Genomic DNA, 24,692 nt, shown 5'->3' on the forward strand with positions numbered 1-24,692 from the left:
CTTTTTTTTTTTCATTCTGTCTGTGCACTCTTCTTTCTGCAGCGCTTAAATGCAGGACAGGTGCAAAGAGCGCACAGGCCAAGTCTATTACAGACTAAACAGCCAAACGAATAAGGAAAGGTGGTGTTTTGCCAATCAGCAGTCGACGCCAATTAGCTGCCAAAGCATTTCCAAAAAGCTGACCTCACTTAGATTGTCTGCCAGTAAATCTTCAGAGAAGCAGCAAATAAAGGAGATCATTTGCGCTACGGTAGAAGTTTACACTTGTACATGAATGCGTTGAATGTGCATGGCTGTGTGTGTGCATGCTCTTTTGTATGCACTGTTGTTCTTTTGAAAAGGCACTGCACGGTGCGTTCACAAACAAGTGGTGCTCATTGAACACGGGCTCACTTGAGGGTTTAAAGCAGGCAATTAGAGCTCAGTAAAGAGACTAAAGTGGGTATCAGTGTGAAGAAAAAGACCAAATTTTAATTTCCCTAAAAAATTACACTCGGCGTTGCATAAAATTAAACTGGGGAAGGACACAAACATAGTCAATAAGTGGAAGTGAGGGAAGACGGTTAAATGTCGCTTAGCAACTGGTGACTCTGTTGTTGTCCGTCACCTTTCCACCTTCACCTGGCTGATAGGGACGTCAGACCTCTGTGTGTTATTGCCACAAGCGCGCGCGCGCGCGCACACACACGCGCACACACACACACACACACACACACACACACACACACACACACACACACACACACACACACACACACACACACACACACAAAAGAGCTTATAAAACATAGCCCTGGCTTTTGAGCTGTAATTAAGGAGAACTTTCCTTTCCCGCTCTTGTTATTGTGTTATGGAACAGCTGTTTTTAAGACTGTTATATGGAATAATGTGTGACATCAACAATAATTATGAGGACAGGTTTAATTGAATCATTAAAATGACACATTTTTATATAATATGCCAGTTAAAAAGTATGTCAGGTATCTGCAGAATCACATACTTGTACAGTAATAAATAGCAAATAACTTGTTTATACGTTATGTTGCACGTTGCATCATAATCACTTGATCATCTGTATTAATCACAGGCTTTTAATAAAAACTGTCTAAAGGATAAGGTTGGCTAGGTTGTTGACTAATAGCTAATAAAGCTTCTCTTTCTCCAATGCCTCAATCAATTATGGAGTACCTCAGGATTTGATTTTAGGTCCCTTTTTGCATTATGTGTCCGTTAGGCTTTATTTTTCACAAGTACAATGCATCTTTCAAATGATAATCCAATGTCACACAAATATTTTAGGATGTGTATTTCTACAGAAAAACTGTCTTCATCTAAATGACACACAGACAGCTGTGATCATTTTTAGCTAGCCATTTAGGACCATTAGCACTAAACCTTTAAGCCCATAGCAAAAGTCTTGGTATCACCTTTGACCTTGCACTTAAACCTAAATCGAATTAATTCACTTCCGTTCTCTATAAACAGATAGCTACAGAAGAAAATGCAGACTTTTTAGGCAAAACACAATTTCTTTAACATTGGAAGTGTCTTGGTTTTACTCAACGTAATCATACATGCATGCTTCCACTGCAGAACGTAGTTCTAAAGTTCAAGAGCTTAAAAAGTGTGGCCATGTCTATCAAAAAACTCGGATCAGATGATTAGAGAGGCCAACTGCTTGAATAAGGTCTCACCAGGTCTGTTATGTACACAGGGAGCTACCCATAAAGGCAAACTAGGCAGACAGACATAGCTAAGCATCCCTTCTCTCACTCATATAAAGAGTGTTACAAACAGTTTATTCTCCTCGAGGATGGATTTTTGACCCTTTACTGCACCAGCCCTCATCTCATCATGCAGCAGTTGCAGAATCCTGCAGTGAGACTAACTGGTAGCAGATAATGAAAACACATTACACCAGTACTAAAATCCCTGTACTGGCCACCTGTCAGATTGATTTTCAGAACCTAATGTCCTCTACCCAAGCAGTAGGTCTCAGATCCCCAAAACAACTGCTTTTAACTGTTCCACTATCCAAGTGGGTCAAGGAGAGTATGCCTTTTCAATGGCCTTTGTTTGCACTTATTGCTTTTAGCATACTATAATTAAACAAATGAAATTCATTTTTATTCAGTTTCCTCAACATATTTCGATTATTTCCTGTTTATTTGTTTGTCTTATGTTATTTTATTTTTTTTTACTTAAAATGTATATAGCATATTGGTCAATAGAGGTTGATTTGAACATCCTAGCTGAAAAAAAACCTCCAAAAACATTTTTTTTTTGATCAGTTAACTTTTAAACACATTGTTACCACCTTTCCATTTCAGGTATACACAAAAGAAAGAAGTGAAACAAAGCAAAATAACAAAAATCCCGAAATGATTGTCTCTAGTTTGTTCCTGTGACATTAATATTTCAGTCCTCACCCTGTCATTGATGTGTAAACATGGTCCATATCTCTCAACACTGTCTGATCTTATGAGTCGGTTACTCCATAACATATATTACACTCACTATTTACAGCCATTCGTCTTGTTATAGTGGGTCTGGGTCGTACCATCTCTCCAGGAAGGCTTTTTCACAGGCTCCTACCAAAATTTTAAACAAACATCTGTCTTCTCTCAACACAATATTTCCTGCTATATCACCAAAATGCAACACCAGAGATGATCCTGTATATATTTTAACAATAAATAAATGAACACTCTCCCAAAACTGCACAATGCCAGGGCAGATCCAAAAGACATGAGAATGGTTTACATTTATCACATTGGCTTCAATATGGCTTTGTTAGAGAACACTAGAAATTTATGTTTAATATTGGGGGTGACAGAGAATTTTATTCAACCCTTCCAACAGTTTTCTCTCAAGCTACATGATGATGTAGTAGATTGCTGTGTTCTCCATACAGGCAGCCATTTATCTTGAGAAATATACACACCTAGTTCTTTTTTGCCCATTTCGCTTTAACATAATGTGCTGTATTTCCTTTCCTCTGTTGGTACTATGCAGATATTACTCTATATTTCTTTAAATTGTAGATTCCTACTATGGTTGGAGAATGGTTGCATAATGTTAAATTTTGTTCCATCTCCTGAAAACTCATAAAATTCCCATCTTTTTTTACTGTACACAGTGCTGTTATTCCATTTGGTATCCATTGTTTCTCATCTCTGGTCCAAAGTATCTCCAGGTTCTTCCTCTAATTTATATTTTTGTTCTATATTAAACCACAGTTTTCATATAATCTGTGTGATAACGTCTTCACTTTTGAGAAAACCTTTTACTTCATCTCCAGTGTGACTCTGAATTTCCTTTCCTTGAGCATTTGTTTGGATAACTTTGTTGGCTTTTAGGTTAGGAAGTTCAAGTTGGGGCCATTTCTATCTACATTTGAAAAAAGCAGCTTTTGGCCTCATTACACAGACTTGAAGCAAAAGGCATCATGAATAAACTATAGTTAATCAGTCAGTGTTTCGTTTTACATCCACAAACACTCCAAGGAGTAATTCTCGCTCACCCACATCACATCACTACAGCAGAAATGTTCCTCTCACCTGTTGTGCTGTTTGATTAGCGCCGTGACCCGGTCTGACTGTGAGCCGAGGTCTCTGGAGTATCGCACCAGGTCATTCAGTTGGCCTTTCAACTTCTCCGCCATCGGCTCGGCGCTCTGCAAGCCCTCCAGTATATCCTAAACGGCACAAATCAGACACCAGCTCAGTGTGTGTGTGACAAGGAAACACAAGCACCCAACGGATCTGCATGACACCCTCCAATAAGTCCGCTCGCATTCCTATTCACACCCTGCCTCAGTCGTTTTCGCTCTTCTCACATTCAAACCGCGCACACAGACGCTCAAACACATACTCACAGTGCTGCCTGTACAAAAGCATTGCTGTTCCTGGCGGAGTGTGGCAGGAAGGAGCTGTGGATAACGGTCTCCAGCTCGCCTCAGCGTGCCTCACATTCTGCACTCACACAGTCATGAAATCCTGTCCCATGAAATATGTACAAGCTCTCTCTCTCTCGCTGTGTGACTCTCACTCACTCTCTGACGTATGACGATTAAAACAACCCTCCCTCCCTGCTCCTGTGGACTCGCTGCTCCCGTCTCCCTCTTCTCCTTTCCTTTCCTCGCTCCCTCCTCCTACGGCGGTTCTACTTCTTTCTCTACCCCACTCTCTCGCTCTCTCCTCTTTCTCTCTCCCTCCTCCCACTCCCTCCACTTATTCCCTCGCACACATTTTTCCTCCCGATGACTCTCTCACGCTCTCTCCCTGTGGAATTCAGCTGTCAGCCCTCACAGATGTAGAATTGGTTCAAACGCACACAAACAAGCGCGTAACGAAAACAAGGCCGGACACAGGAAACAGGCTGGAGAAGGAGGAGAACGAGAAGCGGAGGAGGGGAAAGAAAAAAAACCCAACTCCTCCTCTGTTCTTTAACAGCCCCAAATTGAGGAAAACCGGAGAAAGGCATGGCTGAAGAAGCCCGGAGGGGAAATATAGGGCTGAACGTGTTGGCACGGCCTTGACAATACAGAGAAATTGTCACACTGTAAACATCCTGTGGAGGTTAGAAACAGAGCAGCAGGGGAGGTGAGGAGCACAAGCATCTAAGAAAGAACCCCTGCAGCCAAGAAGGACATCTCAGCACACTTCAGTTCAACCAAGTTGGAGTATAGGCAGGAGAAACAATGAGGGAATGTTTGGGAGGGAGAGATAGTGGAAAATAATGGTTAAAAAAGACAAAGCGGGGAGGGGTAGAGGGGACAGCACGGAAGACAGAATGAGCAGGAAACCAAGTGATGGGATTGTGGCTGTCACTTGTTCATCATTCCAGTAAAGCTGATTTACAAACTAATCTGTTTTTAGGATTTACAAATAGAATGGATAATTACTGACAGAGAAAGCAGGGCTAATTGCAGAGGGTCCTGTGTGTGTCTGTGTGTGTACTTTGTATTAAACAATGCTAATCATAGGACGGCAGCATAGCCGCTGTCAGCTTTCACCCACCCCAGCGAGTTTTTATTATTGATGCTGTTTTTTTAAATGCACCATTGTGAGAAAATGAACAGATAATAATTCAGGCTCTCTTGTCATTATGTTTATTTAAATTCTATAGTACCTTAGCCAGCTGCCATCCCTCCACAGCCTCCTCGCCGTTACTCTGCCCTTCAGCTTTAACCAGCTCCTGGCTCCACCCCCTCAGACGTCCATCAAACACTTTTAACTCTTCCTCCAACTGGGCGGTCAGACGGTTATATTCCTCTTCGGAAGCCGCGGCAGCGGACAGGGCCCCCTCCAAGCTATCCCGGGCCCTCAGAGCGGCCCCTTCCCATTGCTCCAGAGCGTGGGACAGCGCCCCCAGCTGTCGATCCATGGCCTCGCAGCCTCCCGCTGCCGTGTGCTCCGCTGTGGACGCCGCGCTGCGACGTACCCGGCTGAGGCGGTCGCGGCCCTCCAGAAGTCGACACTCCACACGCTCCTGGAGAGATAAAGAGGGTAGGTAGGTAAGAGACAAAGTTGCTACGGAAACTGTGGCTAAGGAAACCGCAATCTCTGGCTGTGCTGGTGTCTATTTAAAGCTGCCGTATAGTGTTTTCATCAGATGTCCCCTGCTTCATCACCTTACATGTTTATATCTACTTCTTTGATTCTGTCAGTGCACCAGTTATTCTGATTTGCTGTATTTTTAATTTCCATATCAGTAATATCGCTCTGTTAGTGATTTTTTTTCCCTCTCCTTCCATCTTCACCTCTTACTCTCTAAGGGAAAGCCAGGCAGATGATGTGAAAAACACTTGAGTGTGATGCGATAGCAGTGAGCTGATAGAGGGATTAAAAAGGGAGAAGATGGCTATGAAGATCAACCTTGACACTAAATAAAAAATGAAAACTAGCTTGTGTACACAAGACATCATATCTCCTCTTCTACTGTAATGCTTCACACAGCATAGCTCTGCTGACACACATTTATAATGTGATAATTAGTACCCATGTGTAAAATTTAAATGCAAATCAATTTTTCCTCACATATTTTCTCTCCTCTGTAATCACAGAGTTATCGAGCAGGGAAAGATTTAGCATTAAATTCATTGCTCCTTTTCTTTTTTCCTTTTACACACAACCATAAACCATATTATACTGCATTGGCAGTAAAATGCATCATGAGAGATTGAGATATTTGGCTCTGATATGGGAACAAGCTGAGAACCAATTCCAATTCCCCGCATAATTTGCTCTCCTTCATAGTGAGAATGTATTCATCAAATGGGTTCAGATAATTCAGCAATCAGTTATCTTCGCAAGAATTGGGTGTGGATTAAAAAAAAACAAAACAAAACAAAGAACAGCACACACATTTCAAGCATGCAGAAGAGCCAAAGACAAAGTATTCTTAAATAAGTTAAACATTGCTTCCACACAAGAGTCGCTGATACTGCACTGAGAATCATTATGTCTATATTGGGTTTAAAGAGTTAATCCTTCTTTAATAGATGTGTAATTAGTGCCTGTTACACATCAATTATCCCAACAAATTCCTACAAGATGTCCAGCCAAGTTTTAATTCTCAAATAATCTAAGTTTATAACTAAAAGACAATTTAACCAACATGTACCGCATGCTGTTAACATGGAGTGGCTCAAGAGATTTCAGATTATGTCAAATAAATTTTAGATTGTTTAGCTGATACTGATTTAGCATCCGTGTACTTGTGTTTTCCCTACAGTTTTATCACTTAATTTATGTGGGCTGAAATAATCTGCAACTCTTTATGATTTGTCCCCGAAAAAGGGCCGTAAGCACAGAATGGAAATGCTTGAGGTGACTAACAAATGTTTGTCTTCCTTACCCTAACTTCTGACAGTTTCTTTTTGATGGATGTGGAGTCTCCTGATGTGTCAGACCAGTGCTGTAGCTCCTCCCCTGCAGTCATTAGCCAATCAGTGAGCTCTCTAACGGCCTCCAGGTAGTTCTGGTGCTCCAACACCACTGCCTGTGCCAGACGTACTCTCTCCTATAGAAGAAACACAAAATGTGTACACGTTATATTACCGAAAGCCTTGATCAAGGTGAAAGAGGTTGATGGTCATCTACATTGTAAATTAATAAATAAAGGCAGATGTTTTGTACCTCCACCAAAGCTGTGAGGTTGTCAAACTGCACCTGCAGCTGGGTGCGAGCACCATGGTTAAAGCTGGCATCACCAGTCTTCTTGAAGAGTTCTCTGGCTTTTTCCTCCAGTGTGGACAGCGCCATCTGGTGGTCTTCTAGATCAGCCAGCAGAGCACGGAGTCTCTCCAGCTGTGAAGCTTTTTCTCTAGGTCCTGGCTGAGGGGTGAGAGGGGCACACACCTCCCGCTCCACAACCTCCATCCAGCAGCGCAGTTGGGCGGCACTCTCAAGGTATCCTCCCCACTGAGACACAGTCCACTCTAATCGACTGGAGACAGAACAGTAGATCTCTCATACACTTTTACAAATGGTGCAAAAAAATAAAATAAAATAAAATAAAAAAACAAACACATGAAATCTTTTATAACTACATGTGTAGACTGCTTAATTTAAATCTTGGTGCATAAAAATCTTTTTACACCTTTTTACTCTCCTGTACATTTGCAGCATTGCAGAAGAAGCACAAACTGGCAGTAATACTGGCTTATAGCCTTTCTCCCCTTTTATCAGGAGGTTCAAAACACACAAGGACACAGACACACACCCATAATTTTCCTTGCCATCTGTTACCCCTGCCTGTGCAAATAGTGCCAATATCCACATACTCACACACACCTCTAATTCACCTGCTACCCCTCGCCTCCTGTTATCCCTCTCCCCTTTCAACACAAACACACCGCACGTGTGACCCACTGTTTGCCATCCACCATTTAGTCCCTAATGGGATCAATTTTTTTTCTAGGAGGGGCCATAATTGGTCAATTAGACATACACACACAAACTGATGCACATGCATGCCGTCACGCACGCACACAAACACACCCGAGAGCACATACTAAGACACATCAGTCACAGTTGGAAAATGAGACACATACTTCTCATTATTTATTTAACCTAATGGTAATTAACAGCACCGACACATCAATCTGTGGTGATGAAAATAACCTGTTCCTAAGAGAGAATTTTTTTTTTTGGCAAACAGAAACATCCTCTCTTAAATGTTCATGGGCAAATGTTTCAGTGGCAGAGAAATGGGGATTGACTGGCATTTATATTGAGCTCATCTAGTCTCACTGACCAGTCAAAGTGCTTCACTCTACAAGCCAAATTTATCCACACATCCATACAGTGCTTTTTGAATTTTAAGCACTTTATCTGCATCACATCCATGGCCAATTTAGAACCAGGAATTAGCCTAACATGCATATTTTTGCATACCTTGAGGAGTACTCAGAGGAAACCCACCCACGCACAGAGAGAACATGCAAACTCCACACAGAAAAGCCCCGGTTAGGGTTCAAACGTGGAAACTTCTTGATGTTAGGTGACCGTGCTAACCAAAGTGCTTTATCCAAAAGCATACATGTATTCTATAACTGCATGCAAAATTTGTTAAAGGTAGGAATGCTTCTTTACTCATTAGATTATCATTTGTAGTTTATAACAAATTGCAGGTGATAGTTAAAGTGAGTAGTTGTACCTGTGGCAACTCATGGCTGTCACAAGCAGTGTAGCCCATGCGTCCTCCAGTTCCTGCAGCTGAGAGCGAACCACTTCCTGTCCGGCGGCGCCATAGCTGCGCAGGGCGAGCTCACCTTTACCCATTGCCATATTTAACTTGACCTCACCCTCTCCCTTCAAAAGCAGGATATCCTGTGCAAACAGACATTCAGAGTAAAAAATAAAAATAAAAAATATATAAATATATCTTAAGCAAACAGCCCCCTCTTGTGTTCACTGGAAAAACTAGATTGTAATAAAGGTGAATTACCTAAATAAAGAATACATGCAGATGTAGTCTTGTTGTCCTCTCACCTGCACCGTCTCCAGCCTTTGCTCTAACTGCTCTTTGGTCCCCATCGTGCTGTCGACTGTACCCAGTCGCTCCTGGATCTCCTCCAGCCAGGCCCAAACCCCCTGGAGAGTGTCTCCAAAAGCCTGGCTCTCCTTGCAGCCTCTGAGCCTCTCCCTGGCTGCCTTCAGTAGGGCCTGGTGCTCCATCTGTAGCTGGCCTGTTACTCTGACCTCTCCTCCTGACCCGCGGCCTGCCTCAGATAGAGCCTGGGCTTCCTGGCAGAGTTGCTCAATAGATTCCCTTACAAAAGAAATTGATATATTATTGTTCTGAATATTCAGTAACTTATGCTGTGACATATATAGCATATGGCCACAGACACCCTCATATACAAACCTTCTTTCTGTCAGTTCCTTATGGAGTTGCTCCATCCTCTCCAGCTCTTCTGTGGTGTCTGGGGCACCTTGCTGGCTTTCTCCCCCAAGAACTGGCTCAGCCTTAAGACTGAGATCCATCTGCTTCAGCCAGTCTCTTATACCCTGCATGCAGTCGTCAAAACTATGGGAAAAGAGGGGAAGGAAGAAAAAAAAAGAATTAATGAGAGCCATATTTCTATTTGATTCAAATTCGTTTGTATAAAAGCAAGAAATAACCATAAATGAGGGTGTTACTTTTTCAGAAGGCCAACGCTCTCCTCCAAGTCCAGCTTGCTCTGATAACAACCATCCAGAAAGCTCCTCCACTCTCGCTGGCAGGCAGAGAGGTTCTCTTGAACCTGCACTGCTCCAGCTTTAGGTAGGTGGAGCTGGAGTTTCCCAGCCTCTTTAGAAACCTGAGAGAGGCGTTCCTCACCCTCTGAAATCCGCTGAAGTGATACCTGTGAACATAGGATGCGTCTCTAAATAAAGAGCCAAAATCTTCAGATCGGGACTTTTTTGTGTGTTTTCATCCATTTAAACAACTCAAAGTGTTTATTATTTACAAGCCCAGTGTAACTTATGACTTATACTAATAAATTATGTGGAAGGTACAGATATATGTTTCTAAAAATACAAATTGTTTATACTGTAGCATGCTCATATCAAAAAGTCAACCTCCTTAGAACTTTTAAGTGGAATATGCACTTCATAGCCCTTACATCTGCACAGAGAAAAAGAGCAACAAGTAACGTACCTTTAACCTTTGTAACTTGGCTCCTAGGAGGACAACATCTCCTGACGGGTTAGAGCATTCTTTCAGCTCCAACTTGAGAATCGCTAGCCAGGATTTGAAGTCTTGGACAAGCTCTGATTGAGGGAACAGGAAGAAGAGATGAGTTAAAAGCTGAAGAAACATACAGCGACAAGTCGAGGAAGACGGATGTGTTGCAGATTATGGCAGAAAAAACATTTTAAAGTCAAGAAACCTGAAGAAGAAGTGTGAGAGCAGGCAGTGTGTTAAGGCAGATGGAAAGTGTGGGCGTGTCCACGCTATGGAGTGCTAGGTTGCCTTGGCAACAAGCCCAAAATGAGTCCCTCGAGAGCAGATGTGACGAGAGCCACATTACTCTCCGAGGCACAGGTGTGTGTCGGCGCAGTGAGAGTGCACCAGTGTACCTGACAGCATGTGTGTCAATGGAGTGTGGGCTGTAGTGGGCGGATTGAGTGCGCTCTGGGGAAAATGTAGGATAATCAACAGCAAATCTGTTGCACTACTAACACGAACAAATGGCTCTGCTTCGTGTAACAGTGCAATGTTTGATTGGGTGATTATGGCATTTTAAGTGTTATTAAAAATTTTAATTTGTCCTCATCAGGGAATAAGTTATTGCGGCTACTTACTATTACTGATAGATAAGATCGCTCGGTGCATCAGAATGAGGAAGAATTAAGCACCTTTTGTAAATTAGCTGATACATCATCAACGCCACAAACAAAATCTGAGCAAAACTGATGATCGCTTACCGTTGAAATGGAGCTGCAGACCGTCCTGCAGGTTTCCTCTGGTCTTGGCACAGCGTTGGGAAACGGTCTCGGTTCGTTTGGCAATGGAGGTGAGATCAGACGAGAGGCGTGACAGCTCCTCAGAGGGATGCGATCTGCACAGAGCAGTCAGGGCATCTCTAGCCGAGTCCATGTCTGCCCTCTGCTGCTGCACGACACTCTGCAGGTCCTGGAAATGGACCACAGTGAGAAATTATGCAAATAATTCTGCACGTTTATAGCTATGTGCTCTGTATGTGTTGTACTGTGTCTATCCTGCAAATGTGTCCTAAGGCAACAGTCTCTTCTAGCAGAACAGATGCTGATCTGTTGCTGGTTTGACATCTGTCCTCCAGAAAAGCATCACTAATCAGGACAGGCGTTTTCCTTCAGGAATCAAAATTCTATGATGTAAACATTTCTTTCCTTCTTAAAGGAAAGAACACCTACTACACCGCCTATGGTGCTCAGATTTTTATTAGGGAAATACTTTTGAGGAGTTTCCTGCTAGAATAACAATAATTAGCACATTATGATTAGTTCCTCTAACTAATTAGGTAATAAGCTAGTTGTAGGTGTGTAAATAAAATAAACTTTGTACAGTTTTTTGTGAGTTTTTCTGTCTTACTGAAGGAACTGATAATGCCATACCTTAACAGTGCCAATGTCTTCAGGGGAAGTAGTTTCGGTGAGGTCCGATAAGGAACCCTCGACTGCCTCCAGCCGCTGGGCCATCTGGGACATGAGGTCCTCCAGTCGCTCTTTCTGGAAACTGAAGTAGGTCAGAGTGTGCTTGGCCTGATTGTACACCTCCTCAGCATGGGCCATTTTCTTCCTCAGATCTGATTGCAGGACCTGACGTGTGAGAATCAGTTTTAGTCACATTTAAACAACACAAGAGTATGTTTAATTATTGGTCCAGTACGGTTTCATAGATTTGATTTACGGTTTCATAGATTTGTGACTATAAGTTCCTCCTGAGTAGAAGGTACAGATACTTTATTTGTCTTCAGCTCAACTGAGAGCGCTTATTTGTAAAGTTTAAGTCAATCAAGAGGCAATTTGGAGCAGAAATTCTAGGAGTAAAGCATGAACCACATAAATCAGATGAAAGTAAATTACACAGGGATCAAGGACCATGGCTTTGTCCAAGATCACAGAGGGATTTATCACTATTTTGTTTGTTCAAAGCCCTGGCCCTATAAATGGGGAAAAAAACTGATGCACTCTTCCAGGCAGCCAGCAACAGGGGGAATTAGTACTCCTGCAGAGGACTGAGGAAAGTGGAAGGGAGAGGCAGTATAGCATAGCAAATTAATTGGAAGAATAATGAAGATAAATGTGGCTTCTGCTGATGTGCTGTACTATGGTGAGGAGAGACGGCCACGAAAGAGACCCCGAATTAATAGAACGGTTATTTATAAACAAGAAAAAACTGAGAAAAAAAATATTTTAACCACAGGTGTCATAAGCTAAAAATAAATAGGTAAGTCAATAAATTGTGTTGTAACGTACATGGGTGTAAATATGCTGTTTACACCACTACAAAACATGTTCTAAACACACACAGCAGAGCTTGACTGACACACTAGTACTGCCCCTTGGCTACAGCAATTAAATGGCCCCTCCTTTTATCTGCCACGGCTGTCACCTAATCCTCCTGATGTGTCTCTGTCACATAATCCTGCCGGTTTTGCTGCATGTACATTAATGCACTGAGCTTCTGCACACCGTCTAACGTTTATAACTGCTTAGCACTCTCAAATGTCCCTCTGAAGCTCTTACTGGTAACACAACAAGAGCACAACAGCAGTGGCAACAGGTGTAGATGAGAGGAGGAGGGTTACTGGATGCAGGAAGACTGAACCAAGGCGCAAAAAAAAGGTTGTCAGCACTGGATGTTTCAGTGTCTACTTATTCTATACGCGAAATCTGCACATGATCAGAGAAGAAGTCTGGGTTCCACATATTGTGGTTTTAATCTTTGATGAATAATACCTTGCATTATTTTTCTCTTCTCCTATACATTTACCTGCATTTGTAATGGGATTTCCTGCAGTTTGGCTCGAGCCTTCAAATCTGCCACTCTCTCCTCCAAAACATCCAGCATGTGCTCCCTCTTTTCAACCTCCTCCTATGAATCAAAGTGCAAGACAATGAAATAACATTCACCGTCATCTGAGCAAACATTCATTTGCGCACACTTTCACGCAGCGTACTCTGACCTGAAAGGACGCAAGCTGGGCCTCTGTCTTCTCCTTGTCACTGAGACTGGCGACAGCGTCAGTTAGATCAGCGATGGATCCACTGGTCCACTGGTTGATGTCATGCTCTGCGGCCTTGAGGTCATCCCAGAGTTTCACACAGTAGCCTAATCTTTCTGTATTGGTTTGTATTTTCTCTGCGATCTTAAAAGAGAAAAAGAGAGACCAGGACACTATGTGAGGTATGTAAGAGAATAATGCATCTCAATCAAGAGGAGAGGAAGGCCCACCTCCTTTGTGTTTGGCTTTCTCTCTGTAACAGGGGATGTATGCTTTACAGGGAGATGGAAGAAAATCGCTGCCTAATTAGTCTGACAGATGTGCAAGTGAGAAGCGAGAGAGAGAGACAGAGATGCAGATAACCTGTCTAGACTTATTTATTTCTCTGTCTCATTTCGACAGCTGAGCAGACAACAACAACTCAAAAGAGGAGAAAATGTAGATAAAAGAAAAGAAAAAGCAGAGAAAAAATATAATTGAAAAAAGTGACGGTGCAGGTGTTCAGCAGAGATGAATGTTTTTTTATACTCACACAGATTTGTTCATACCCTTCATAGTTATTATTGTACTTCAGGCCCAGACTCGGGGAAAACACCATTTATAGTTTATGGATTTTTTTTCAGTTTTTTATTTAGATGTGGAAAATTCTGGGAAACTTTTTGATGTTACAAAAATATTTCACTTCAAAACACCTGAAATAACAGAAAGTCAGTATTGTGCATTTATCTTTACTAAAGACTACTCACCGCCAGCCACTGCTCTCTAAGTGTCTCTGTGTCTCTCTGGATGGAGGACATTTCACAGTTGGGAACCTTCTCCAGCTCCCTCTGCAGGTCCTCGACCGTTCTGATGAGCTGGTCCATGTCTTCCTGTTTTTCTCTCAGTTCATCTTTTATGGCTTTATGCTGAAGAGAACACAGCAAGGGAAATGGCAACAGGAGGGAGAGATACTGTTCAGTGGGGAGGTAAGTTTCTGAGATTTGGTTTGCTAAATAAATATAAGACAAGTTTCTTCTTCCTCCACCTCCTGTTTTTTTCTAATATACAATAAAAACAGTCAAACCACAGAGAAAGCTGTGAAACTTTTCAGACTAATTTCCTTGATGAAAACAGATTATTACTCACTTAAAACTCATTGAATTACCAGAAAATGACACTAAAGCTGATTTTTCTTCTTAGCTCATAAAAACATTATTACATAAGTTTTCATACAAAAAATAAAATCATACTTGGATCTATCCGGTTTTAACAGTAGTAGATATTTTAACTCATTATAGTAGGTAAAATCACAATGAATAAACACTTTCGACCATCAAAAGTTCCAACAAGTCATAACAATGAAAAAAAAAAATCTTTGAGAGGAATGGATACTGTCCTTTTTGACTCCATAACAAGGCTCACAATTAAAGTTACCAATTTGATTGCTATATAAATTACTACTGTATAAATTCTTTAAAATTAACAATAGGTTCATTTCATGTTAGCTCATCAAATCCCTCACACCAATCAATAGATCTTCTCAAAAACATCTTTTCAAATGCTTTTCCTAGTAGCCCTTTTAAAAATCGTGCTATTAAAAAACTACTTAAGCATGGCATTCAATTGTTATTAAGTATCTGGTAGTATGGCTCTATGAACATGAGGATAACTTAAGCTAACATACAATGATGTAACTCCAATCCCCGATGCCAGATCTGTGGAAATCATAATTTTGAGTTGATGAACTGATGTTTGTTGATAATTTCTCATATACAGGGCACATCTTTTAAAAAAAAAAAAAAACCCAGTCCATATCAGGTGAAAGGTTTTACAGAGATTACAGATCGAATATGAAACCCCTACCACAAAACAAAAACCCACATTTAGACCCAACTTCAGTATAATTTCTTCAGCCATGACACCATGTACAAAATATAAACTCACTTAATTAGAAGAAGCAGATTTCTCTTAATATTATATATTATATCCCAAATTTCTGATGATCATTTTTCACATTTTGTCATTATGAGTTTTATAAGGCACTCATTTTTATGTATAGCAGCCAAAGACTGTTTTGAAAGCAGAGCAAGATGTTTTCATTCAATTTATCCACCCTTCACAGCCAAGTTTTTTTCTGGCCAAGAAGAGAGCATGTGTGCTGGGTGCCTTTGCAACTATCCCTAATCACAAAGTAGATTGGTAGACCTATAAAAAATTGAAGCACCTGGGTCAAGTAGTTTTCTAGTTAGTGGATTTTTTAAATGTCCCTCATCCCTTGAATTATTTCTTTTGTATTTATTTAGAGAAATTACTTTTCCTTGTATATTTTTCCCCAAGCAATTCTGTGATGGTCATTTTTTTTAGTCTGATGCACAGAAATGTAATAATTCAATACTTTTCTGAGAATAAACATAAACTACTGACTTGCGTGAAAGTCCTTTTGGCTTCCTGAGCACTGTGGTTGTGGTCGGGCAGATTGTGAGCGACGGCCTGAGCGCTCTCCATGAGTGTGGTGAGGATCGACTTCAGGTGGTGGAACTGGCGAAGAAGATCTAACACAACTCCACTGTGTTCCTGACTGCATGTTAAAACAAATCAGAAAACGTCAAATATATTATTTTTTTTAAAGCAGGTGGTAAAAGATGAAAAAAAAAAAACAGATGGGTGAGAGAAAATTAATCTCTTACCTGTTGATGATTAGCGTCCTGACGTTATCCCAGGCTGTCTTCACCAGAGCTACCTCCCTGAGTGCTTCTCCTGCCAGCTCACTGTCTCTCTGGGCCAGCTGGTTTCCCTTTTCTTCTAACCACCGTTGCGAGTGCTGCAGGGACTGGAGCTCATCCTCCAGCTGGACAAAGAAACGCATCCTGGGAGAATAGATGCAGAAGAAAACAATGGAGATTAGTAGCCTGCTTCCAACATATTACATCTCAATTTCCAGGAGATTAAATTTGTCTGCCTGTATGTTGGCTTCTGTAATAGACAATAGACTCTGGCATACAGTAGATCTTTGAATCAAAGGTTCATAGTAGGCAGTAGAAATGCAAAAAGTAGGAATGAAGCAAGGACTGACAGCATTATTACTACTGAAAGCCGACATTACCAACTGTGCTGATACTATGAATACTGATATATTTACTGGGCTGAAGTGTCAAAATTAAAATGAACAAACCTGTTGTGAAAGGCCTGTACAGAGCTCTCTCTGATGCCCTCCTGTCTTGCATCGTCCAACAGTTTCTTCAAATTCTTCATCACTTCTTCTCTTCTCTCTCTGAAGGAGCTCCACAAAGCCCCTAAAGCATCCGCTTCACTTTGTCTCCACCCCACACCCCTCTGCACCTCCTCCAGAGCCATTGTCAGGGCCACCGCCTGTCCTCTGCAAGATGTTCTTCCCTGAGGATGGCTGGCATCTTTAGATCCCCTCCACTCTGCTCCACACAGGTGCAGATGTGCTTTGCTCAGCTGCCCATCTAACCCGACAGCTTCAGCCTCTAGTCGGGCCACTTCTTTAGCCACCTCTCCTATTTCGCGATGCAGCTCTTCAGCTTTGGAAGGGTCCCAGCTCCCTCTGCCCTCCACAGCCTCATGAAGGCGACGCACGGCCTTAGCAGCCATTTTATGCTTCTCGAGGAAAGTGTTTAACTCGGTCAGGCACTCTTTACGAAGCAGCAGGAGACGTTGGGATTCACTGAGAGGTTGCAGGCAGTCCTCTCTCCATGCCTGGAGCTGCTCTTGGGCCTCTGGGGTGGAAGAGCAAAGCAGGAAGGACTCTTTTTTATGGAGAGTCTCTCTCAGTGATGCATTCTCCTGTAGCTGTGCCTCATGCTCCTGCAACACGATTGTTCAATTAGACACATTTATGTGAGCTCCAACAGCAATTGATGCAAACTTGTTTACTAAAACTGCTCCAATATACATACAGCCTATAAAGGACATCAGTGCTGACAGCAAGTTATTGATCTCTCACCTTCAGCTTAATAAACACAGCCTCAAGATCAGCAATATCAACCTGGGAAGAGCTTCTCAAGAGAGACAGGAAGTTTTCACTCCACTGGGTAAGGGGCAGCAGTGCCTGATCAAACTGCTCCAAGTGCTCCAACTGCAGCTTCAACCGCTTTATCCTAAAAGTGAGGGTGGGAAAAGCATGGACTGAGAATATGGAAGTGACTGTTTTAAATGTAAATTTAAAAAAAATGCTAGGATCCATTCACATACTGTAACCCAGATGTAAATAAGCTATATCATAATCAATCACCCTAAAAAATACCTGCGTAATATGCTGTTCTTCACAGAAGCGCATCTCTCCTGTAGTTGTGTGAGATCATCACTGAGCTCCTGGATACGAGCTTCGGGTGCCGTGGGGTACAAGCAAAGGCCGAGATTCACGAGACCCTGAAGGAGAGTCTCGTGTGACACCGTCTCTACCTGCATTTCCTGGATAGGCATATCATCAATGCAAATTAGATAAAATAACAAAACTTTCTTGTAGAAACAAATACAGAAAAGTAAAAAGATTTTACCTGCACATTTTGTAATTCATTCCTAAGCTTTACTTTATCTGCAGAGAGCAGTTCGGTGTCTGGGCAGCACACAGACTCACACCTGTCCAGCCAGCTTTTCATGGACAAATTTTCCTTTTCATATCTGTAGATGCAGATGTTGCATGTATTAAAATCAAGGAAAATATAAGTTGCATCCCCTTAGGACACACACAATTACAAGTTCACTTTTTTTTTTTCTTAAATCTGACCAAACCCTAGTATCAGTGACAAGGTCATAATGGGGCAACCATATCTTCCCAGTGCACCCAGTGCTGGAAGTAATCCCTTATACATATACCTGCAGGATACAGGATGAGGCTAACTGCAGAGACACTAAGCCGAACACACACACAAACAGACACACATAAACTCTGCTGAAGTTTAGTGGCAAAAACATAATTGAGTTCATTTCAAAAAGAGTCACCGGCTGGGTAAATAAAAGGAAGCGCTAAAGCTTGGGCAATTTAAACAGCCAGCATGTGGCTAGATCATTATTTTCTCCTCACGCTTAAACAGAAAAGAAACAATCACTCCGGTGAAGGACTATTGTGTGACAAAAGAAAGCGATAAGAAAGCATATAATTAGAATAGAAATGCACTGGCTGACAGGGGGACAGACAAGATCTCGCTCTTCCACATCACACTAAGATGAGAGACAGATTCAGAGGAATAAAGAGGAAACTGGCACAGAGAGAAGCAGAAACAGCACATGCACAATAGAAGGGAAAATGGCATTTGCTTATTCAACTGCAGGTGTGTGCTAATGGAGACTACAGATGTTTCTCAAAAAATGACTTATAACATATTTCTCCATTTTTATAAATGTACTTTTTGATTTTATGGTTTTTTTTTTTCAATGTGGCAAAATCTGAAATATTCAAACAGGCCTGTTGTAGGTGTTTATCTATACGGCACCAAATCACGACAACAGTTGCCTCAAGGCGCTTTATATTGTAATGTAAAGACCCTACAGTAATACAAAAGTGTTGAAGGGACACATACACCCGAAACCCTGCTTTGGGCCATACCAAAGCACAATAAACTCTAAACACTAAACTAAATGGATAAATCTTCACACATTACAGTGAACAGTGACTCATGCCTTCAGTTTAACAATTAACACTATTTTCTCATTGTCTAGCATTTGTCTCTTCTATCCCAGACAAACACTGACTTTTTCCTGTACTAATGCTATTTTTCCAAAAGGTCTAGGACACTGGTATCAACATAAGAGCCCGGGGCCAGAATTGGCCCGGCAATTTCTCCAATCTGGCCTGCTGGGACAGCTTTGGAAAACATGAAGGAGATGATATATTTTTAGACTTTTAACTGTATTTTTAGATGTTTTGCAGCTTTTCCTGCTGTTAAAGACCTCCCCACAGTGATTTTTATTACCATTCATATTCAGTAATAGATAAACAAGCAAATGACAGAAAACTTTATCGTGTAGAAAAACTAAGATATGCTGTTGAAATTGCACTTCTTTATCTTTTATTAATATATAAAAGGGAAATAAATGTGTAGTTAATCAACTTTACACTAACACAAAGTTGATGTGGCCCTCCAGACAAAATGAGCTTGACATCCCTGGTCTAGGACAAAAGCAACCACATTTTGCAGTTTATTGTACCTCTGCCACAGAGCTAGAAGGCTCTCTAACATAGATTTCTTTTCTGAAGCCTTTTCCATCAACTCTCTCTGCTGCTTCTGGAGGTTAGCCACTTCTTCCTCCAGCTGGCTGCCCTCTCCAAGCCTTTTTGTGGCCGAACACAGGGCCATAAGCCTGGGCTTCAGAAGCTCAACAGTCTGGCAGACCTCCTGGGATAAACACAAAAATACTTGTTATCAACTGCACATTAAGTAAACCCTTGAAAATACAACATAATAACATGGTGCCACTCTGAAAAGGAAGCCAGTGATACTTATTCATGTATCAAAGAGGTGCCAAGTTGTGCTCTTACAATGTGATCCTGGAGGGCTTTGTAGGTCTCTAATGATGATACGCAGCATGTGATCAGACAGTCCAGTTTTTCATTCAGATCACTAACTGTTTTCTTAACCTGATAATAAAAATGAAAAAGTCCGTTTGTATTGTGTAATAAAATACCTTTAATAAAAGTCATAAATTGTGTGATGCTCTAAACCTGTTCAAGGTTATCATTGCATCTCTGCCTGTAGGAGGCGCTCTGGTTGAGCTGCACGCCAAGCTGCTCTGCTCTCCCCTTCAGCTCTTCCCAGTATTGTCTCGTCTGGTTAAGTTGCGCCCGGATGCGACCGGCCTCTCCAGAAGTCACAAACCTGGACAGAGCCTCGCAGTCGGCCTCCATGAGGACAAGAACCGCCTTTCTCTCCTCTAAAGCTTCCCCCACGGCCTGGAGAGATGCAATAAGAGAGGAATTCAACGAGGGAAAGCATACAGGAAATTACGACGATAAAAGATCGCTCTTTCAAGAAGAAATTTATTTTCAAACTGAGAAGAAAAAAAAAGGCAGATGATGGCAGTATCCTTTTTTTTTTCTAAAAACCATCATGAGAGTGACAAGTCTGGGATTAGGCATGCCAAGATTATATTTTATTAAATATGATCAATTTATTTCCTTTAAATTCCAGCCTCTGCTACAGCACTGACCCAATTTCCCTTGGGGTTAGATTAAAATTTAATCTCATTTCATCATAATCTTAATCATTTTGGGCCACAGTGATACTGTAAACTACAGACACAAGACCAGACAGCAATGTGACTCCAGTTTAACTGAAGCAACCAAAAAATATGATGAGTATTTACTTGTGAAGATATAAAAAATATTTAAGGAGTTGTGTAAAAAGTGTGCAGTGAACTGCCTCACCTTTGACTGACCTCCAATTGGAAACCTTGTGATCAGGTATACAATGTAATGCTGTGATAGAAATATAGACCTGCACAAACCTCTACAGCGCTGATGTGTTTGTCTAAAGGATCAGAGGAGGAGAAAATGTTGACAGCGTCCAGCTCCTTCTGTTTCTGATTGATCCAAAGAAAGAAGGCCGCTGATTCACTGCTGAAGCGCTCCCACCACACAAATATCATCTCCAGCTGGACAACACTGGGACACATGAGATTAGGCAACAGCCCAAGGTCAGAATATTGGAATGAAAACAAACAACCAGACAATAGCATGGATGCAATTTGCAGGTGAATGCCAGACAGACATCATATGTTGGCAAAATACAATTTCACATTTTGATACTTTAGGTTTTTTCAGACTAATATCACAAGTTAGTTTTTACACTTAAAGCTCATTATTGGGCACTCGTAAAACTGCCGGTTAAGGCCCGTACCACATTTCAGACCTTTATTGCATGTAATAGAAGAAAATAGTCAGACATACTTCTTGTTGAGGTGGTCTTGAAGTTGTGCGATTGCTTCTCTGGTGGACTGCGCCTGCTGCAGGAGAAGAGTCTGAGTCTTCGGACCAAGCTGAATGTCTTCTGCTTTCTCTGAGAGGAGATCTGCTCGTATAGAGTACTCCTCGACCTCCGTGAAGAGTTCCTATAGACCGAAAAACAAGCAGTTACACAACATGACCAAATACAGGCTAATAAATCAGAATATGAATGCATGCACGTTTTGCACATACACACCTTGTTATGCTTCAGTTCAATTTTCAGGCTGTCCAAGCAGTTGAAAAGGAGTTCCTTGTGCAATTCATTGTCAGTATTGCTGATGAACCTCCAAACTGTTTCTCTTTCTGCTTCGAAACTTTCCCAGGAGCTCAGCGTTGCCTTGAAGTGACAAAGAAATGAAAGAGTAACGTTAGTAGGTACAAATTCAGACCTGATGATAACATGCACTATTTACACAAAGGAGATGGGCACTGTAATATTTACTGCCATTCTCCTGATTTCATCTGTAAGCATAGGGTATTTTACGACAGCAGATGATCTGCTGTCTTAAAATACACCGACATTTACTTTTAATTTTCTGATCAATTCACGGATAACGACAAGTGTACAAAGAAATCACAAAGTAACAAACAAAATTAACGTGCAGGATAACAGTCAGCAATAGGCTAATCAATTATCACAGCGGGAATGTGTGTGGATGATCAATGACACTCACACGTGCAAACACCAGGGCGCCGACATGAGAAATATCTTGGCTCTGCCTACCTGCAGACTTTGCTCCTTTGCCCCTGATTTGTGGTCAGCCTCACTGAAAGCTCCTTCCAGCTCCCGTAGAGATTGACTGAGCCCCTCCCCTTTCTGCAGCTGGCGGCAGTGGGACACCAGAAGCTCTGCCTCTCTCCTGTTAGCATGCAGGTGCTTTAGGTGTTGCTATAACACACAGACACAAAAACAACATGCTATTTTGTGAGCAACCTTGATTTTGCTTTGCCTTGCTCAAACCATTCATAATGTAAACTGTTAAACAGTTAAATTAAATACAAAAGAGACTTTCAAACATGGAAACCAAGTTGTTACAAGTGCATTTGTACTAAACAAATACCTGGTGAATAAGGTAAAGTTGTTTGGCTTCCTCCAAACCCTCAGCATCCAGGATTCTGCCTATCTGCTCCTCAGCCTCTTTTCGGGCCCTCAGAACCTCCTCCAGAGCACCATGAATCTCGTCCCTCAGCTCCTCATACTGGAACATGGCAGAGCCCTCATCACCCAGCTGTGGCAAAAAGGTCATTGGATTATTTTTTGATGAAAATTTTCAGTACGGAAGAGAATATTCAGCACTTATCCTGGAATACCTGACAGAGTGAAGAGTAAACTGCCCGCAGGTCAGTTGAGAGTTTAGCCAAGGCTGCTCTTTGCCTTTGGACTTCCACTTCAGAGCTAACTTCAGACAGCACAGCAAGGCGGCTCTTGAGCCACAGCAGACTCTCCTCTCGAGTATCCACTGCTTCCTGTAGTGCCTGGAATTGATGGAAGCACTAGATGTTAACTGAAGTTGAAGTATAGCCTAATCTCAGTGCCTAAAGCAGCAAATGTAGCCCACTAGCTCACCTGAACAGCAGCATCAAGTTGCTCCTGATGACGGGAAGTTATTGCTGTTCCTCTTAAGAGCCTCATTTGCCTTTTTTGAGATGAGAGCCAATCAGAAAGCTCGCAGAACCTAAAATAAAAATGGACCACTGAGTTCTGCATTTGCTTTAAATCACTTTAAATCTGTGCTTTTTGCCCATCTTTACCTCTCATTCCACTCTTTCCATTTATCAGGGTGCTGCTCCAGCTTGAGGTGGGTGCTCTTTATCTGCTCTGTAACCTCTTCTACGGCCCTTCTAGTGCAGTCAAGCATTCGATAAGCTTGGTCGTTGTCAGGCAACTTGTAACACAGATCCTCCATGTTTCTAATCCTCCTCTCGCTCTGAATTAAAGGTTTGCGTTCCCTGAAGAAAGTCTGAGGAAGAAGAAAAAAAAAGAAAATTAAGATATGAGAGGCTCCCGAATGTCAGTGATAACAACATTAAGTGATTTTGTCTTTCTCTGATTTTCAGTTCTATCTGTTTCAATTTTCCACTAAATCCGAGACTCACTCTGTGCTCTTTGATCACTCGCTCGCTGGTGCAGGTGCCAGACAGGGCTTGCATTTCTCTGTGCAGCTCTGCTCTGCAGTCTTGCAGGATCACAGCAACTCGGCTTCGCTCCACATCCACCTTGAGACGGAGTAGGTGAGATGGTACCTCACTCTGCATGTCCTGTAAAAAAGATGGAGATGAGACAAAACATAGCAGACCTGAAAGCTACCCTTAAGTGTCACATTGTATCTGTCACTGATCAAAAGTTCCCTGGAGTGGCTGCAAATAAACACAGAGAGGGTTGCATTTTTATCTAACCAGGTTAATTGGAACCAGACTGGAGGGACTCTATTGAAGCCAAAGGTTTTCCTGGTTAAGTTAATGAAGTAGTGCTTATGCGCCTCAAGAGGTGTACAGTAATTAGTGAGAGTGGTAAACCATGGTGACCTCTGACCTTCCAGAGTTTGTGCAGCCTGCGGACAGTTTCCTGCAGCCCCTGTTGCTCCTCCTGTGGCAGGATGTCCGTGAGCTCATCACACGCTTTCAAAAACACGCTCAGCACCCGCTGGTCCAGTTGTCCAAAGAAATCCTGTAATGTAAAATAAAATAAGAGTAAACACGACACAAGACAGAGTAAAAGTTAAGTCAAGAATGTTAACACTCTACCCGTTTCCACTTAAAAATGTAATTAGAAAATAGAAATGCCTCTGCAGATTAGCCGCAGCTTTCACAGACATGCTTAGAGGTTAGAGATTTAATCTTACAGTGTGTTTCTTTAATAATTCCTCAGCATCTCCAGTCTCTCTCAAGCAGCCCTGAGCTTTCTTCAGCACTCTCTCCAGCTCTTGTCGTGATTCCTCAAATCTCCTCCTCAGGGAGTTGTTGGCCTCTTCCTGCCTTCTCCATTCTCCAACCTCCTTTAGCAAAGCCTGAGAGGTTAGATAGTAGTAATACAGTGTAATTACATTATTTGTCCTACAAACAAATGAACAGTAACACACATGGTGGGTAAATCTAATCTGCACGAATCCCTTGTGTTTTTCTGATGTCTGTGTAATCTCTATAGTATAATCAGTATTGTAGTTTCTGACTGGCATTCTGGTATGCAAATGCATGTAATGCATAACTGTAATACTAACCTGTGCCGAGCCCTGAATTTCAACAACTCTCTTTTGCAGCAACGATATGTCGAAGTTCCTGAGCACCTTACTGGTGGAGAGCGCCCTCTGCAGAGAGTGGTGGTTCCTCTCAATCACCGATAAACATCGTTTACAGCTTTGCTGATGGTTTAACAAATCCTGTCACAAAAGGGGAGACAAGAAGTTTAAAAAAATTACTTGTGTTTCCAATATCCATCCATCTGTCCATCCATTTTCTTATCTAGCTATCCAATTTAGCGAGGCAGCGTGCACACTGGACAAGCCGACAGTCCCTGAACTGGATGAGTGGAAGAAAACGGATGGA

General features: G+C 41.9%; 1 protein-coding gene across 1 annotated transcript in view; it reads right to left on the bottom strand.

Annotated features, from left to right (window-relative positions):
- syne1a (spectrin repeat containing, nuclear envelope 1a) overlaps positions 1 to 24,692 on the bottom strand; it is a 124,217-nt gene that overhangs the window by 72,508 nt on the left and 27,017 nt on the right. Inside the window, exons 21-55 of the mRNA XM_085383127.1 lie at positions 24,368 to 24,526; positions 23,993 to 24,157; positions 23,683 to 23,817; positions 23,247 to 23,408; positions 22,902 to 23,110; positions 22,717 to 22,825; positions 22,461 to 22,625; positions 22,211 to 22,378; positions 21,874 to 22,038; positions 21,346 to 21,486; positions 21,093 to 21,253; positions 20,651 to 20,807; positions 19,869 to 20,096; positions 19,686 to 19,784; positions 19,355 to 19,542; positions 17,704 to 17,827; positions 17,451 to 17,617; positions 17,151 to 17,304; positions 16,356 to 17,011; positions 15,871 to 16,050; positions 15,608 to 15,761; positions 13,951 to 14,109; positions 13,166 to 13,348; positions 12,973 to 13,074; positions 11,592 to 11,795; positions 10,923 to 11,130; positions 10,153 to 10,265; positions 9,651 to 9,856; positions 9,376 to 9,537; positions 9,000 to 9,279; positions 8,665 to 8,837; positions 7,143 to 7,452; positions 6,862 to 7,026; positions 5,134 to 5,493; positions 3,561 to 3,697 (exon numbers count right to left, since the gene is read on the bottom strand). Of these exons, the coding sequence (XP_085239253.1) occupies positions 3,561 to 3,697; positions 5,134 to 5,493; positions 6,862 to 7,026; positions 7,143 to 7,452; positions 8,665 to 8,837; positions 9,000 to 9,279; positions 9,376 to 9,537; positions 9,651 to 9,856; positions 10,153 to 10,265; positions 10,923 to 11,130; positions 11,592 to 11,795; positions 12,973 to 13,074; positions 13,166 to 13,348; positions 13,951 to 14,109; positions 15,608 to 15,761; positions 15,871 to 16,050; positions 16,356 to 17,011; positions 17,151 to 17,304; positions 17,451 to 17,617; positions 17,704 to 17,827; positions 19,355 to 19,542; positions 19,686 to 19,784; positions 19,869 to 20,096; positions 20,651 to 20,807; positions 21,093 to 21,253; positions 21,346 to 21,486; positions 21,874 to 22,038; positions 22,211 to 22,378; positions 22,461 to 22,625; positions 22,717 to 22,825; positions 22,902 to 23,110; positions 23,247 to 23,408; positions 23,683 to 23,817; positions 23,993 to 24,157; positions 24,368 to 24,526 (6,608 nt within the window). The remainder of the gene's footprint in view (positions 1 to 3,560; positions 3,698 to 5,133; positions 5,494 to 6,861; positions 7,027 to 7,142; positions 7,453 to 8,664; positions 8,838 to 8,999; positions 9,280 to 9,375; positions 9,538 to 9,650; positions 9,857 to 10,152; positions 10,266 to 10,922; positions 11,131 to 11,591; positions 11,796 to 12,972; positions 13,075 to 13,165; positions 13,349 to 13,950; positions 14,110 to 15,607; positions 15,762 to 15,870; positions 16,051 to 16,355; positions 17,012 to 17,150; positions 17,305 to 17,450; positions 17,618 to 17,703; positions 17,828 to 19,354; positions 19,543 to 19,685; positions 19,785 to 19,868; positions 20,097 to 20,650; positions 20,808 to 21,092; positions 21,254 to 21,345; positions 21,487 to 21,873; positions 22,039 to 22,210; positions 22,379 to 22,460; positions 22,626 to 22,716; positions 22,826 to 22,901; positions 23,111 to 23,246; positions 23,409 to 23,682; positions 23,818 to 23,992; positions 24,158 to 24,367; positions 24,527 to 24,692) is intronic.

This window comes from Rhamphochromis longiceps, linkage group LG15 (genome assembly GCF_057381845.1).
Source record: "Rhamphochromis longiceps isolate RC_006_pf linkage group LG15, R_longiceps_female_GT1.1, whole genome shotgun sequence".
Taxonomy (NCBI): domain Eukaryota; kingdom Metazoa; phylum Chordata; class Actinopteri; order Cichliformes; family Cichlidae; genus Rhamphochromis; species Rhamphochromis longiceps.